This window comes from Mesoplodon bidens, assembly GCF_964165515.1.
Source record: "Mesoplodon bidens genome assembly, chromosome: 9".
Lineage (NCBI taxonomy): Eukaryota > Metazoa > Chordata > Mammalia > Artiodactyla > Ziphiidae > Mesoplodon > Mesoplodon bidens.
The window spans coordinates 89,897,113-89,913,874 of record NC_138166.1 but is presented as its reverse complement, the minus strand read 5'-3'; the positions used below and the strand labels follow the sequence as shown (position 1 = coordinate 89,913,874).

The 16,762-nt window shown below is 38.9% G+C and overlaps 2 protein-coding genes across 2 annotated transcripts in view; both read left to right on the top strand.

The window, feature by feature from the left end:
* Positions 1–2,155: 2,155 nt before the first annotated feature.
* The window catches only part of MTPN (myotrophin), a 59,972-nt gene continuing 45,365 nt past the window's right edge, over positions 2,156–16,762 (top strand). The window contains exon 1 of the mRNA XM_081243827.1: positions 2,156–2,502. Coding sequence (XP_081099953.1) covers positions 2,431–2,502 — 72 coding nt within the window. The 5' untranslated portion in view covers positions 2,156–2,430. The remainder of the gene's footprint in view (positions 2,503–16,762) is intronic.
* On the top strand, positions 15,278–16,185 carry LOC308622746 (small integral membrane protein 20-like). The gene has a single exon (XM_081244385.1). It carries the CDS (start codon positions 15,352–15,354, stop codon positions 15,553–15,555), a length of 204 nt encoding a protein of 67 aa, XP_081100511.1. The 5' UTR covers positions 15,278–15,351; the 3' UTR covers positions 15,556–16,185.

Below are 16,762 nucleotides of genomic sequence, written 5' to 3'. Positions count from 1 at the left end.
TAGAGATGAATAGGTGTTTTGAAGGGAGAATGGGGGGGGTGGAGTGGGGGCTCTGTAGAGTCAGGGAAGTAAAAAATTACAAAAGATTAAATGCGATTAGGCTAGCTGTGTCTGCTAGTGGCAATCATTGAAGTTAGGGTTCTACCCTCCTACACAGACTGCGAGAGAGAAGTCCCATCATCAGGTGTTGACTGGAACAAACAGGGGCCTTGGCAGCCTTGAATTTTCTCGTGCAGGCACTTTAAGGGGGACTGGCATTATTTTAGGATGTGGCCTTGAGCTGATAGGGCCTATGTTCATGTTTGTTCAAGTATTTATAGACAAAGGTTGAGGCCTAGTCAAGAGGGCTCACAGAGTCCTGGCTAGAGTTTGGTTTTAGTGACAGGGTGGTTGGTGATGTCATTCACAGAGAAGGCGTGGTCCAGGGGACAACGACCTTTAGAATCTAGAAGAGACCAAATCCTATTTTGGACATGTTAAGGTTGAGACAGTCAAATGGGTAAGAAGTTAAATATCAGAATGGATCGCATAAGAGAAGTCTGGGCTAGAAACATAAACCAAGAGCTGTCAGCAGGATGTAACTCAAAGATCACACAGGTGGGAATTAGAAAAGAGATAGGAACTCCAGGATATACCTATCAAATTCATCCTTGAGGGCTTCCCTGGTGGCGCAGTGGTTGGGAGTCCGCCTGCCGATGCAGGGGACACGGGTTCGTGCCCCGGTCCGGGAAGATCCCACGTGCCGCGGAGCGGCTGGGCCCGTGAGCCATGGCCGCTGAGCCTGCGCGTCCGGAGCCTGTGCTCCGCAACGGGAGAGGCCACGACAGTGAGAGCCCCGCGTACCGCAAAAAAAAAAAAAAAAAAAAATTCATCCTTGAGATTTGTTCCCAGAAATGTATCATCGTTAGGTACGTGAAGTTGTATTTCTGTCAGAAAGTAAACTTAACAGAATAACAATCAAGGTAGCTATTAAATGTTTGGAGATTTTTCTTTTGATTTGAATCCTCTCTCTAGTTGCTAGTTCCCACTCACAGGCATAAACCTATATGAACACTACTGTCATATTCCCCTAACAGATACGGAAAACTGAACAGGGCAGGGTTAAATAACTTGCTCGGGGTGACACAGAATTAACAAAGGTTGGGTCCTGTATTGCAAACCAAGCATTCTGGTTCCCGTCTGTGTTCTGAACCCCTATTCTATAGGGCAAGCCTAGTAAAGTAGTCTGGTTCATCATTGATCCGTTTAGTGGGTCATAAATAATGGACTATACATATATATATATAATAGTTCCAATAAGCATTTTTATTGGCGCTCTCTGTGTTCATGTGTGCACGCCTGGGTCATTTGGGTTGAGGCACAATTCACTTGGTGGCTGTGCCCCAGGCTATTACAGCCAAACTCTACGAAGAGTAGAACCGGTTTCACTAGAACGGTCCTGAAGCTTCAAAGCATTAAAAACAAACGAACAAAAAAATTTAAAAAACACAAATTGTACCGGTCAGTTTAAGTTTGCTCTGCCCTACGGCATCAAACTGAATTCCTAGCCTCTGGACATTATTTGCTGGTCGGGGAGATGAGTAGAGTTTTTCCCTCCACAGAACATTACACGTAGTATTGGCACACTGAATTCACATCGTTGTCGTAAGTATGGAAGCGTTCCTTGAGGGTAAGAATTGGTTTATGCCATCTTTTTCACTATAGCCTCTGTGCCTAGCAGAGTCTGACATGCAGTAGGAGCCTAAAGGATGCTTGACAGTAGAAGAAGGAAGGGAAGGAGCAAGGAAGCGAGGGAAGGAGAAAGAAAAGAGAAGGCAAGGAATTCAAATCAAACATTCCTACTGAACACTACGAATGTGAGCAACATGCCCTCCAAGGCTGTGGGTTTCTTTTAAGTTTTTCCCGTTTATGGGGCGCAGAAACGTCCTGATCCCCTCTGGAATACCCTAAATCTCCCGCCACACGCTTTCTGCCCTTCCTGACCTCCGACCTCCTAGTTTGGCCTCCCTGACCCGCCCACTCCTCCCCCAGCAATCTTCGCCAGCCGTCCCAGCCACTGCGCCTGCGCACGCGGGGCGCTCGGCCGCGGGCCGTCGGGGCGGGTCCCGAGCGGGGCGTTCCGCCGAGGGGAAGAGGAAGAGGAAGTTGGGGGAGGGCCCTAGCGGGGAGTGAACCGGAAGTGCAAGCGCTCCAGCTTCTCTTCGGTCAGGCGGAACCTTCTCTGCTGGGCCCGGTGGCCGCAAAAAACTTTCTTTCTCCCGCCCCAACGGTCGCCGCGGCCAACTCCCTCGCTCGCCTGCCAGCCTACCCCGCCTTCTCTTCTCTCCGGCTCCGCGCGGCCCTGTCTCCCGCTCGCCCGGCGGTATCCGCTTGCCGCTGCCACCGCCTCCTCGTTTTCTACCCGGCTAGCCGGCCCGCCCCGCTGCAGTGATGTGCGACAAGGAGTTCATGTGGGCCCTGAAAAACGGAGACCTGGATGAGGTGAAAGACTATGTGGCCAAGGTACGTGGGGATGAGTGGAGTCGCGAGAGCACGGAGGTGGGATGGAGGGGAGGCTGAGGAAGCTGCTGGGAGCTGGGCTGGCGGGGGCGGGGGCGGGGGTGGGGGAGACCTCCCGGATGGAGGCGGCACCGAGAGAGCCGGGAGGCAGGGAGCGTCCAAACTGAAAGATGGGTCCACACAACGCGGTCGCGTTGTGTGTCAGGTAACTGCCGTGGTGACACAGTCAGGCTCTTGCCTTCCCGACCTCTTGGGGGAGGGGAGAGTGGTGACCCGCTCTTTTAGAGTCACTTATGGGCCCTGATGACTTGAGTTCGGCCCTCTTCTACGCCAGAGTTACACTTAAATCTTTTTCTGGACGAGGTAATTCTCCATCTTGGACCTGCCCACTACTGAATGAAGTAACAAGTGATTAGGATCAGAGGAATGTTTTCTTTAACTTTGGGCCTGTTATGAATTTAAAGTATTGATTGACCGTGAAAAAGAGTACCGAAAATAGCAATAGTTAAAATTCTGAAACTTGGTATCACTTCACTGTGAAGTCTTAGCTTTGGGTGTGGCCTTTTCCCTCTGCCCCGCTAAAACAAATAACTTCTTTGCTTCCAGTGGTGAGGTTGTCATTTAGCATCTGGGCGGCTTTAAGTTATCTGAGCAGTTTTCAAACAAGCGTGTGAACTTTGGTTACTCTTTTCCCTTGATTCCATCAGAAATGCTTACATGTGTAATAAATAGTAAGGCAGTTTAGTCACAGTACTCTTGGGGGTAAAATCATGATGAAGAAAGCTAATCTCAAACCTAAACCCAGATGTGAATCCACGTTGTGATCAAGTGGTAAACTTAAAATTCCAAGCTGGCCTGCCTTTGGGCCCTGAAATTGTGCCTTGTGTAATTAGGAGAGAACTTACATGTGATTTTAATATGGTGATGATCTAAAAAGAAATCTTCCAAAACAAAAGTATGACTTTATTACCTAAGCATGGAGCACATCTTGCTTCTAAAAAGTATAGCTTTATGACATGATCAGGGAGGGCATCTTGCTCACCTTCTAAAACTGTAAGAAGCCAATCCAGATTTTAGTTCTTCAAAGGATATGACCACTGGTATGTTGCTATGTTTTTGCTTCAGAGTTCTGTTAGAAACAAGTAACCAGAAGCAGAGTTTCTTAAAACTTACAGTATTGTGCAAGGCAAGCTACTGATAGTTTTTACTCTGTTTAGTACCATTACAATTTAGACTTTTCGCATAGTCTGAAATCGGACTTTTCGGATGTTTCCCTTAAGATTAAAGGAAGGAAATTACTTGGAACACTTCAATCCATGGTATGGTTCCAGTGGTGGGACACTGAAGTACTCTGGAAGTGAGTGGGCTTTTGTTTTTCTGTTAATGGTGGAACCTAGGTTATTTGATATTCTTGAGATATGAAAAGTTCTTAAGTACTGAGCTTGCAGCTATAAAAATAAGTTTATGTAGTGTCTTCCTGTTATATTATTTAGTATCATCCTTGTGAGTCTTGTAAAGTAAGTCCTTTTATTAGTCCCATTTTACAGATAAGATTACTGAGATGCAGGGTACTTAAGAGAAAAAAAAATCCAAAGTTATAGAGAGAACAAACGAAGGCAGAACTAAACTGCTGACTCCCAAACTTAGACTCCTTAACTTCTCCATGCAGTCTCTCACAATCTAAACTGTAATTGTGAAAATTTATGATATCAAGATTTCTAGCAGGACATTCCCAAGGTCCACATCCAGGCAGATTATGCATAGTTTTCAATCACACTAAAACATTTTTGTAAAAATATGTGCCAATACCAATGGATTAATTTATTTTCAGTTAGTTTTTAAATTGGGTCATTTTATTCAGTTTGATTTTGATTTTTTCTCTATTACTACCGTACTGCTTACTCTCATTAACAAAAAAGATGTGCATGAGAGGGAAGGATAGACAGTCAAAGCAAAGTAAAAGAAAGTATTAAGAACTGGTTTATCCAAAAAGGTTTGACTCTAAAGTAATTCTATGAACAGACCATTGAGCTTTTTCCTTTCTTAGTTTTTATTGGGTAACTTGAGTCTCTTCAAATATCTTTTGCCTTGTTAATGAAAAATAATAAAAAACAAAACAACCAAAAACTAGCACTCCATTTTTTTCTGACTGAGCTCCCTTATTGTGCCTTTTCACATTTCACCTCCTCCTAACATGGTTTCTTCTGCTCAGCCTCTATCTTCCCTGCTTATTCACTGATTTACCTTTTTCATCCAGCAATTTATGCACACATTATTATTCTCTAAGTTTACGTAATGTGCATTTATCTGAGTGTGTACAAAGAAAGTACGTAAAGAAACATTTGGGCTTGTCTAGTTTTCCTTCTAAGGGGTGAGAATCTTTAAAATACTCTTCTGAGTACTCCTGTGAATATCTCTCACATTGCTAACATTTAAGAATGGACCTGTGGGTGAAGCATTTTAGTATTTCCCTTTTTTAAAATTAATATTTTAAAAAACAATAGTCGTATTTTCCTATCTGCTTCTGACTTCTATACAGAAATCTGGAGTATGGATAGGCATAAATTGTTGGTTTGGGGTAACTTCTTGAATTCTGAAAAATAAGTTCAGAGTTCCAAAACCATTGAAAATTGTATGTTCCTAAATGGAAAAAGAAGCATATAAAGAAAAACTTAGATTACTCCATATTAAATGTTCATCTGTATCATTAAAACAATATCTGAAACAAACTGGTTTCTTGACTGACCAAAAGACCATATTTACTTAATTCATCCATTTTTCTTGGGCACCTTTCAGGCCCCCAGCACTTTGCTAAGCCTGGCATAATAGTGAAGAATTTGGACGCAATGCTCAGAAAACTCAAATGTTTATATTCAGCAGACCTATGTGGAAAAGCGTTCATGCTTTTAAAGTAGCATGCAAAGTAAAAGTAACATCTCACTTTCGTAAGCAGTTTGTCCAATTGGAAAACAAGAGAAAGACACAAAGTAAGATATTCATGAGCAGTAATAGTAGATATTCACCCATTTTCAATCTGTATGATTCCTCTTGGTGCCTTATTTTTGCCTTCCATTTCTGCCTTTATGTTAATTTCTCCCATTGGAGTTAATTCGGCCCTCACTTGAGCTCCGGACTGCCTAATGGATAGTGCCATTCAGATAAATTCCAAATTGAGCTCACATTTTCTTCTCAAAAATTGTTTCTATTTCTCTTGTCCCCATTTTGACTAATGACATCATGACCCAGTCATTTGCCCAAACTAGAAATTGGGGAATTTTCCCAAATTTCTGAGTGTTATCAAGGCTCCCTTTCTTAGTCTCTCTCATCCATTCCTTACTCTACATTCTTATCATCACTTTAGATTAGTTGCTGCTGCTTAACCTTCTGGACTGTATTTTCCTTGACTGTAGTTTCCCCCTCTTTCCTGGTTAACTTAAACATCTCAGCTGGAGGGATCTCTCTCTAATACGAATCTGAGCATCTTATCTTTTTCAGCCAATCTTCTTCACTGCCCTTATACTTCTGTGATTCCCCATTATTTATTTTTAAAAAGGGCCAACTCCTCCTTGGTTTGGCGTACTAGATCGTGAAAATCTGGCCTGTGCTTGCCTTTTTAAACTCTCTCTACACGCTCTCTGCTCCAGACCTTGCTAGGCTTTTTCTTATTTGTGTATCTTCACATGTGCTCTTGCATCCTCCTTGACCAAGTTAGCTCACCTCAGTCCCTAACTCCCAACCTGGTGAGCTATTTTTCCTCTTAGCTTAAATATCATCTCTTCCAGAGAAGCATTTTGACTTCAAATGCAGTGCTGCTGCTTTTACTGTTTCACTTATCAAATTGCTGTGATTTTGTTTATATGTCTGTCTTTAATTAAAGGCTGTGAGCCTCTGGAGGATAGATGCTATATCCTTTTTCATCTTTGTGTCTCCAGTATAGTGCCAAGGAATTTCACACATTAAAAGCATATGTTCCAAGTAAGAAATTCTTTTTATTCTTAACTTCACTATAGTTTCAACATCTTGCATTAGTTATATAATAATAATTACCATTGACAGGATGACTTATATTGCCAGGTACTAGAAAGCATTCTGTAAGATTTTTACGTAAATTTTCATTTGCCTTTTACCACAGCCTTTCAATATAGGTAATAGTATTCCCATTTTGAAGATGAGGAAATTGAAGCTTAGAGAAGTTAAGTAATTTAACAAGGTCACAAAATAAGTAGCACAACTGGGATTTAAACCCAGAGCTGTCTGAATCTACAGCCCATATATTTTTCACCAGATCAGTCTGCCTTGAAATGGTTATCTGGCTTCTTAGCTCACAGTTGCTTAGTATGAGCACATTAAGAAAATGAGAAAGGGACTTGCAAGAGGCAACACAAGTTACCTCTGTGAATAAGGACATGGTAAAAGGGCTACAGTCTTTAAAATTTTAACTGTTTAATTGTAAAATTGTTACATTTGGAAATAATTAGCATGGAGACATCTCTATAAACTTTAAGTCTTGTCAGGTGCTATTTTTCTCAAAGTGTCTGTAATGAAACTGATTAATTGATTGATTGAAAGCTTGTGGAAACTTTTTTGTAAGTGTAGGCATGCGTAATCTTATAATTTGTATTAATAATTACGATCCTGTACAGTACAGGAAAAGTTAAATTGTGTCTGTTTGCCTTAAGAAGAAACAAAAGTTAACTGAAGTATTGAGGCTTCTATTCAGAATGGTTTAAATTAAACAAATGGCACTTTTTTTCAAAAGGTATGTTCTTAAAATTTTATATATTTGAGTACTGTGATGCCATGTACAGGTATAATTTCATTTATTTATCACATCCACCCATGAACATAGTTAATATTGTTAACCCAATTTTAGAGATTTTAGAGATGAAGAAATAGAGGCAAAGATTAAATAACTTGCCCAAGGTCATAAAGCTCTTGAGTAATGAAGCTGAGATTTGAACTTAGTCTCTCTGACTTCAAAGCTCCTTGCTATTTGTCAGCATACCATTGACTTTCATTTCTCAATAATGCTAGGTAACTCAGGGAGTACTGTATTACTGAGTAAGTATTAAAAATAATCACAGGGCTTCCCTGGTGGCGCAGTGGTTGCGAGTCCGCCTGCCGATGCAGGGGACGTGGGTTCGTGCCCCGGTCCGGGAGGATCCCACATGCCGCGGAGCGGCTGGGCCCATGAGCCATGGCCGCTGAGCCTGCGCATCCGGAGCCTGTGCTCCGCAGCGGGAGAGGCCACAGCAGTGAGAGGCCCACGTACTGCAAAAAAAAAAAAAAAAAAAAAAAATAATCACAGCGGGATGGTAATTATCTATTGAGACTACTTAGAGGTGAGTTTTGTGATTAGTTTTGAGGATCCAACTCTCTTAGAGGTGAATGCTTGTGAGTTATATTGATAAGTAGTACCTTAGAATCTACAGTAGGTCTGATATATATACTCTCTTGTTTACATGTGCTTCTGTTTCACTTACTGTGAAATACTATACATCAGGCCTCTAACTTCCCTTTCTCTGTGGTTTCCTTTCCCTCTCCAGCCCCCAATCTAATTACACCTGCCTTTGACACTCTGGTACGTTTGAAAAGCAACAATTGTTCACCTTGTGAGAGAAAATGATCTCTTGAACCTGAGAGAAAAGTATCAGCTCTAATCTTTAGAAATTGCATGACTTATTGGGATCACTTTTCACTTTCCTAATAAAATAGGCAATTGAAAAGAGGTCCTGATTCACACTATCTTGCATGTATCAGTTTTATGCATTTTCCTTTTTTGTTGTTTCTTTTTGTTTGTTTGCTTCTTTTTTAAATTATCAGGTTCTTTTTTATAAAAATTTGCCACTGTCTTATGTCCTTTCTGCAGCAGGGCTTGTGACCCAGTCAGAAAGCCAATAGGTCAGCTTGTATAAGAAGGTGCCCTCAGTAGATACAGAAAGTTTAGTATAGATACTTTTCTATTAGTCTTTTACTTTGAATTTAAAATAATGCAAGATCTTTTTAACATTGGAAGACAAGTTTTCACTCAGATGTCCATATGTAGTGTTTTGCTTTGAGATTTTAAACATTATCAAACTAGGGCAAACAATTTAAAGTGTAATAAATTAAAGCTGATTTAAATTTTAAAATGATATATGCTTATTATTTAAGAGATAAAGCTGTTTTGATAAAGTGCAACAAAGGGTCCCATTGCCCATTATCCCTACCCAGGTGGTTTTTTTAATTTAAAATATAGATTTTATTAGGTATTTTTAAGAGAGAAAATGCTTTTAAAAAGGCAAAAATTGGCCCACAATTCTACTCTGTAGATAATTCCTATTAACTTTAAAAAGTGACATTAACTCGGGAACAGATTAGGAAATGCAAGACCTGTGGCTCTCTGCCCCAGTCCCTGTGAACAAAGTTAGCCATTCTTAACAGGTTCACATAATTAATTCCAGAGAAACATCGGAAAACCTGCTTACTCATCCATTTCCCCACTTAAAAAAAATTCTATACATACTTCTGCACTTTGCTTTTTTAAATTCCTTAATAGTTTATTTTAGATTCTACATTGAAATTTTATTCATCCCCCTGCCTTTTTAAATGGTGCATACCTCCACTTAATGGATATACCATAATTTATTTAACTAATGCTTCATGATAAACATCTTTTTCCAGCGTATGTTATCATGATTACCTTTGTGTACATATCCTTGACAGCTTCTCAGGCCATATCTGGATGACCCTCCTGATGAATTTTATCAACTTAGACACACATCAGTAGCACTTGAGACTGATCATTCCCTAAGACATTGCATTTTTGCCATTTGAATAGGTGATTTGCCTTTCTTTAATGAGGAAATCAAACATCAGAACTTTATTAGCGTTTGTATTCATTTCCTCAGATTCCTTGTTTATATCTTTTGTTCATTTTTCTAGTAGGTAATTGGTCTGTTTTGTATTGATTTGTATGAGCCCTTTATAAATTAAGGAAGTTAGTTTTTTGGGTTTGTTTATTTATTTATGGCTGCGTTGGGTCTTCGTTGCTCTGTGTGGGCTTTCTCTAGTTGCGGGAAGCGGGGGCTACTCTTCATTGCGGTGTGCATGCTTCTTATTGTGGTGGGTTCTCTTCTTGCGGAGCATGGGCTCTAGGAGCACGGGCTTCAGTAGTTGCGGCATGTAGGCTCAGTAGTTTGGCTTGCGGGCTCTAGAGCACAGGCTCAGTAGTTGTGGCGCACAGGCTTAGTTGCCCCATGGCATGTGGTGTCTTCCCTGACCAGAGCTCAAATCTGTGTCCACTGCATTGACAGGCAGATTCTTAACCACTGTGCCACCGGGGAAGTCCGGACAGTTAGTTTTTTTATCATATGTTTTGCAAATATTTTTTCCAGTTTGTTTCTTGGCTTCATTTTTTTGGTTGTTGTTTTACGACAGTCTTTATGTGGTTAAATATATCCCTTTTCCCCCCTTTTGTGACTTGGATTTTGTGTCCTATTTAAAGAGACCTGTTTATTCTCCTCTATCAGATTATGAATAAATTTGGTTTTTCTTCCAGAACTTCTGTTTTTCATTTTTTTGCATTTTAGACATTTGATCGTTCTGTTACTTATTTTGAAGTAAGGCATGAAATAAGAATATAGTTTGTGTATTTTTTAAACAGTTTCTACATTTATTGTAATTCCTCTTTACCTACTAATCTGAACTATTTATCATAAAGAAAATTCCAATATGTGTTTGGATTTCTTGCTCTTTTTCTATCCATACTAATAAACTGTTTTAACGGTAATTTCATAATATGTTTTAGTATGGGATAGTGCCACTTTCTCTCTTATATTCTCTTTAGAATTTTTGCAGGAGGGTTCCTATAAGGATTTTTCCTTTTTTCTATCATTTCAGGGAAACAAGGAGCATTTTTGGAACCTACCTCACAGTTAACCCATATGACTTCATAAACATTAAACTTTTTTGTTTTTTTTTCTGGCTCGCTGGCAGCATGTGAAGACATGATGCTTTAGATTTTAATTCTTTATGAAGTATCTTAAGATAGGAGTATATGGTACAGTATGGCAATATTCTGTGTCACAGTATTTGAAACAGTAAAGTTGTGCTTAGGTCATCAAATCACAGCTGAATTGATAATTAAGAATTACTTTATGGTACTACGTCAAAAGCCATCTTGTAATGAGAAGTACGGCTGAAAGTAATTTTTTTGCAACTTGATTTATTTTTTTAGTCCAGAAACCATTATAAGGGTATAGAGGACCTGTGATTAATGAAAGCAGTGAGAGAAGAAACAAAAACATAAGCTGACCCAAGAAAATTGAAATTACCTTAAAGTTCCACAGACCCATACAATAATATGTATAAATGTAACCTTGAGCTTTAAGAAAAGTTAAAATTTGATCTACTTTTCTCTTATTTAAACAGAGATGTGTATGATATATTTTGGAAAGATTTCTATTTGACCATATAAAGTAATGAATATTTTGATACTTGGGTCTAAATTCTTGGCTCTCTGAAATATTTAGATATCAGAAAAAGGTAGATAATAAACATATTACCCATAGCATAATAAAAGCCATAGTAGCAAATTCCCTGTCCTTAGGGAATTTGGAATTTTGTGATTGGTTTAACTATGATTGAATGTATTGGCTTTGCAATTAAATCCTCCAGCTGTGGCTCTCTTACTAACTGGATCACTTTGAATGAGTTAGCTAACTTCTCAGAACTTGAGTTTCCTCAATTGGGAAAAATGGGGATAATGATACCTACCTAATATATGTAATATATGTAAACTGTATACTATTTTCCCTGCCATATGGTGAGTGCCAATAAATGTTAACCATTGTGATTAATAATAATAACCAGAAATTTGTTTAGAAACAAAACTACTTAAAGATCATCTAGTCCATCTCCCTTATTTTGTAGATGAGGAAAAATTAGATGTTAAAGGGCTTGACCCAGATTATACTATACTGCTAATTAGGATTAGGAGTTTAATTCACTTTTCCTGACCTGAACAGGTGCCTTTTTCACTACACTACAGTGTTTTCTAATGAAGTGCTTTATACTAGCTGTTACCTCTATTGGAGTATTCTTTTTTTGCCCCACCCCATTTGCTTGGTAAATTTCTGGTTATTTTAAAGTTTTTGTTCTGCATAGCATTCCCTGACTGTAGTTAATCCCTCGTTTATGCCAACATGGTATCTAATATAGAGCTTTCTTATTATATTACGTTTTAGTGTAGAGTTTCTTAAACTTGAGAGCTATGGGCTCCTGACTTGACTGACAAGTCCCTGGACTTGAGTTTGAAAAACTGAGTGGCTTAAGAAACTCAAATCTTGCTCTGTGAAATATGTCTTTAAGTTTTGAATGTTCAAAAAGAGTTTTGTCTTAATGACTGGTTAAAAAAACAAAGGTGAATGTATAGGAGTATATCACTTGTTATTATTTAAGTATTTGAATAGGTATTTGAGCACACAGAGACTCCCCCTCAAAATATTTCTGCAAACCTTGATTTAAGATACAGTGTTTGTAGAGGGGGGGTTGTTTTCTTGGGGGTGGGGCTTCCCAGCCTTTGAAGCCCCTTCCTGTGTTTGAGGAGTTCCCTGCTATATAGTATGAATCTTGGTGAAGTGCAAGCCCTGGCTCCCACTACACAAAAGCAAAAAAGGACAAATAAATTGCTCGTTCCCAAACTTTAGGAAATTGGCCCATAACCCAAACATGGCTAATTGGATGCTTTTATCTGGAGCCTGTGTGGGCACAGTAAAAGATGTAGTGGCAGCAATAAAGCACCCAGTTTCCAAAAGGAGAAGTAGTGATGTGCCCATCATGACATCTCTTCTGTACTCAGGTGGCTCATGTCACAGACTTTGATTTTTATTTCTTGCCTTTAAGCCTTCTCGCTCAGTTCCTGCCCATTTACTGAGTGTGGTTCTTCAAGTGTCCCAGCAATTCTGAGAACTACTTTTAATACCTGTTTAATGCATTACATTTCTGTTGATCAGTATGAATTGGTTTCTGTTGCTTGCAGTTAAGAACCCCCATATTAATTTTTACCTGCCTGTCCCCTGTTGAGCTATGAATTTTTTAGAAGGTATCTTTGTATTCCCAATCTTTATCACATTGTCTCTTATCCACCTATATAGTTTAGTTAAATTTGAGTTGAAGCCATATCTCTAGGAATTAACCCTTCCTTGCTTTGTTGTTTTCAAAGTTGTTTTACCACATACCTCTTTAAAACAGATGTTCTTAATGTAAATGATATTCCTGCATTTCCTCACTTAAAAATAGCTCAGTTTTCAAACTTACTCTGTTCGCTTTTTCCACACTACTGTAATAGTTGTAAAATACAGTAATAGCGATAGCAGTTGTATAAATATAACACAAACTTCCACTTGTAACCTCTTGTGGCCATCATTTTAGAATTTCAGTTAAGAATTTTTAAATTCTTTATTTCATTGCAGCAGTATTTACAGTAGCCAAGATATGGAAGCAACCTAAATGTCCATCAGTAGATGAATGGATAAAGATGTGGTATATGTATATACAGTGGAATATTACTCATCCATAAAAAATGAAATCTTGTCATTTGCTACATGGATGGCCATCAAGGGTATTATGATAAATGAAATAAGTCAGAGAAAGACAAATACTGTATGATTTTCATGTATATGTGGAATCTAAAAACCAAAATAAGTGAACAAACATAACAAAACAGAAATGGATGCATACATACAGAGAATGAACAGGTGGTTGCCAGAGGGGAGGAGAATGGGAGGGGTGAGTGAAATAGGACATTAAGAGTTATAAACTTCCAGTTACAAAATAAATGAGTCACAGGAATGAAATGTACAGTGTGGGAAATATAGTTAATAATATTGTAATAACTTTGTATGGTGACACATGGTAACTATTATGGTGATCATTTTGAAATGTATAGAAATATCAAATCACTGTGATGTGCACCTGGAATTAACATAATGTTGTAGGTCATTTATACTTCAATTAAAAAAAAATAAGATTACATATATGAAAAGTGCTTTGAATAAAGACGTGAAAATACTGTTACTCACTGAGGAAAATACTAAAATCTATAAATGTCTTAAATGTAAATGTTTCCATTTTATTTACTATATATTAATAATTGCCTTAAATTATCATTTAATCCCAATATAACTTAAATTGTTAAAAAAAAAAAAAAAGAGGACTTCCCTGGTGATGCAGTAGTTAGGAATCCACCTGCCAATGCAGGGGACATAGGTTTGATCCCTGGTCTGGGAAGATCCCATATGCTGCAGAGCAACTAAGCCCGTGTGCACAACTACTGAGCCTGCACTCTAGAGCCTGCGAGCCACAACTGCTGAGCCTGCGCTCTAGAGCCCGTGAGCCACAGCTACTGAGCCTGTGTGCCACAACTGCTGAAGCCCGCGTGCCTAGAGCCTGTGCTCCACAACAGGAGAAGCCACCACAATGAGAAGCCCATGCCCTGCAACGAAGAGGAGCCCCCGCTCGCCGCAACTAGAGAAAGCCCGCGCACAGCAATGAAGACCCAGTGCAGCCAAAAATAAATAAATTAAAAAAAAAAAACCTCAGCTTTCTCATCTGAAAATAGGGATTACAGTAGTACCCAATGCACATGTTTTAGCCATAAATTATATGCAAAAATTTTACCCAATTTTTAAAAGAGATTTAAAAGAGTAAAATTTAACAAAGCAGTGCCTAAGATACTGTAACTGTGTAGTAAATATTTGCTATTTGTGTTGTTTTTATTTAGACCCTTTCCTAAGAGGAGGCTTAGGGACATCAAGGCTCTCTTACGGCTTGGACTCTGTAAGCCATACAGTCTCTATCACAACTGTTCATCTCTGCTGTTGTTAAAAAGCAGCCATAGATGTTATGTAAACAAATGAGCATGTCTGTGTTCCAGTAAAACTTTATTTTCAAAAATAGGCAGCAGATGAGGTTTGGCCCCACTGGTCATAGTTTGCTCACTCCTGCATAACATTGAAGTTACAAAAACCAGGTTGTCCGATAAACTAAGTTTCATTTCTTTCCCCTTGAGTTTTTGAAATCTAAAATAATTAAAATATATGATCAAATATAAAACTTATTTTGGGGATCAGCCTTTCCAAAAATATGATCTTTATGGTTTAAAGGTACTGAACTGTAAGGAAAAGCAAGGCACGGAAAGCCATGTACAGATAGGGGGAAGAGAGAAGACAGGCTGAATGAAATTCTTTAAAAGAAAAAGTATAGTGTTTCTACAGTAAATTTGAACCTTTAGGCAAGAGGCCTAAAATTATTCTGAAAATTAGGAATCATTACTTATAAACATGGACAGAGAAACTAGATCTTTAAACTGTGAAAGGGAATTTTACAAAATCTTCTCAGCTATCAAAGGTCATCCATCACCAAAAACGTGCCAGAATTCTTCTCTTTCCAGCCCTAGTGCCAGTTGCGTGACCTGGCTTGATTTCCAACTCTAGGAGTGAAAGCGAAGGCTAGTTAGCACAGTTCTCACTGGTTCATTCACAGTTCGTTCATCAAATATCATTTGAGACCTACAGTGCTGGCCAGTGTATTCAATAACTCTTCTGAGGATGAGTTTTCTTTGGTAGGTTCAGATAAAAGGGTGTACAGGACAAACAACAAATAAGATAGATAGTTGTATGGGTTCTCAATAAATTATTTCCCTATTTAATACGTGACATATGAAAAGAACTTAGAAAGCAACAACTATACCAACGTGTTAAGAAAACATATAACTGGCTCTTCCGAGCGGGGCCCCGATACCGCCGGCGGGATCCGGGTTTCCAAGAGTGAGGGCTGCTCGGCGGGTCAGGGTGGCCACCAGCTGGAGCCATGACCTCGAACCTGCACACCGCGCTCATTTTCGGCGGCTTCATCTCCCTGATCGGCACCGCCTTCTACCCCATCTACTTCTGGCCCCTAATGCGGCTGGAGGAATACCAGAAGGAACAAGCCATAAATCGAGCTGGTATTGTCCAAGAAGACGTGCAGCCACCAGGGTTAAAAGTGTGGTCGGATCCATTTGGCAGGAAATGAAAAGGCTATCACCACCTCTGATAATGAAAGTAGACAGTCTTCATGCTTTCAGTTCTGCAGCAAATACAATAAATCACCTGGCTAAAGAACGATGTCTGGAGAAGAAAACTCTAGAAGGCTGTAAAGAAGAGTAGTGTGCACCAGGATTAATTCCCTTCTTCAGTATCAAAAGAACCCTGAAACAAATCACACCATTACGAAGGTTTTCATGATTTGGTTTCCTTTCTAAAAATGAAGCTTTCTCACCCAGCTGCATTTGGAGGTGATCTGCTTATTATTCAATAGCTACCTCTTACCCACCTGAGCTGTGATATGAGTACAAGCAACCAGTAGACTTGGGAAGATCCTAGTCTGTTTTGCCATCTTCCAAATAAGAAGTTTCAGCGAAAAACCACCATATTGAGCAGCCTCATAGGGCTCTCTGAAAATGTTAAAGTTGATAAAACTCTTTGAGGACAAGGTACATTGTACTTTTTAAGAATAAAGAGTTCAACTCAACTGTCTCATTGGGAGGGTTGCTGCATTTTGAAAAATAAATAACTATGAAGCAAATCAAACTAAATGGGTATGCATGCCTAGTAGAAATCATGTTGAATTAACTGAGTGAAAATATGTATATTAAAATGATTTCTTTTTACTTCAAAAAAAAAAAGAAAACATCCAACTGTATAAAAAGAATAGACTGCTGTAAGAGCCAAGAAGTCATATTTGGTTGCAATATAGAGGAGAATGAACGCTATAGAACATCACATTCAAAATGGAAGATAACGAGAACAGAATGCCTTCCCTTTGAGTACTCTATGCCAGGTATGGTCCCACGTAGTAAATAAATATACATACAGATATGTATGAAATTTAATCCTTACATCTACCCAGGTAGGCCTTATCTCCATTTTATAGTTAGGGAAATGGAAATTAAGTAACTTGCCTGCAATCCTACAACTAATGAGTGGAAGGATTGGATTTGATCTGATTCGTTCTAGAAGAGTATTCTTTCCACATCATTTGCAATGAAATGTTTCAGAACTACATGTGAAATACTAGATGGAAAAAAAATCAAGATTAAGTATTAGTAGATAAAACATTGAGATCAAACCAGCAGAAGATAGGGAAGAACATACAAGTTTGAATTGATAAATAGAAATACAAGTTTTCAGAAAAAAGACCCCAGATTGGAAATAGACGGTCCCTACACTTCTATTCAAAA

Bases quoted from the DNA above. Each gene is read 5' to 3' on its own strand.
- LOC308622746 (XM_081244385.1), top strand. From the start codon at position 15,352: ATGACCTCGAACCTGCACACCGCGCTCATTTTCGGCGGCTTCATCTCC.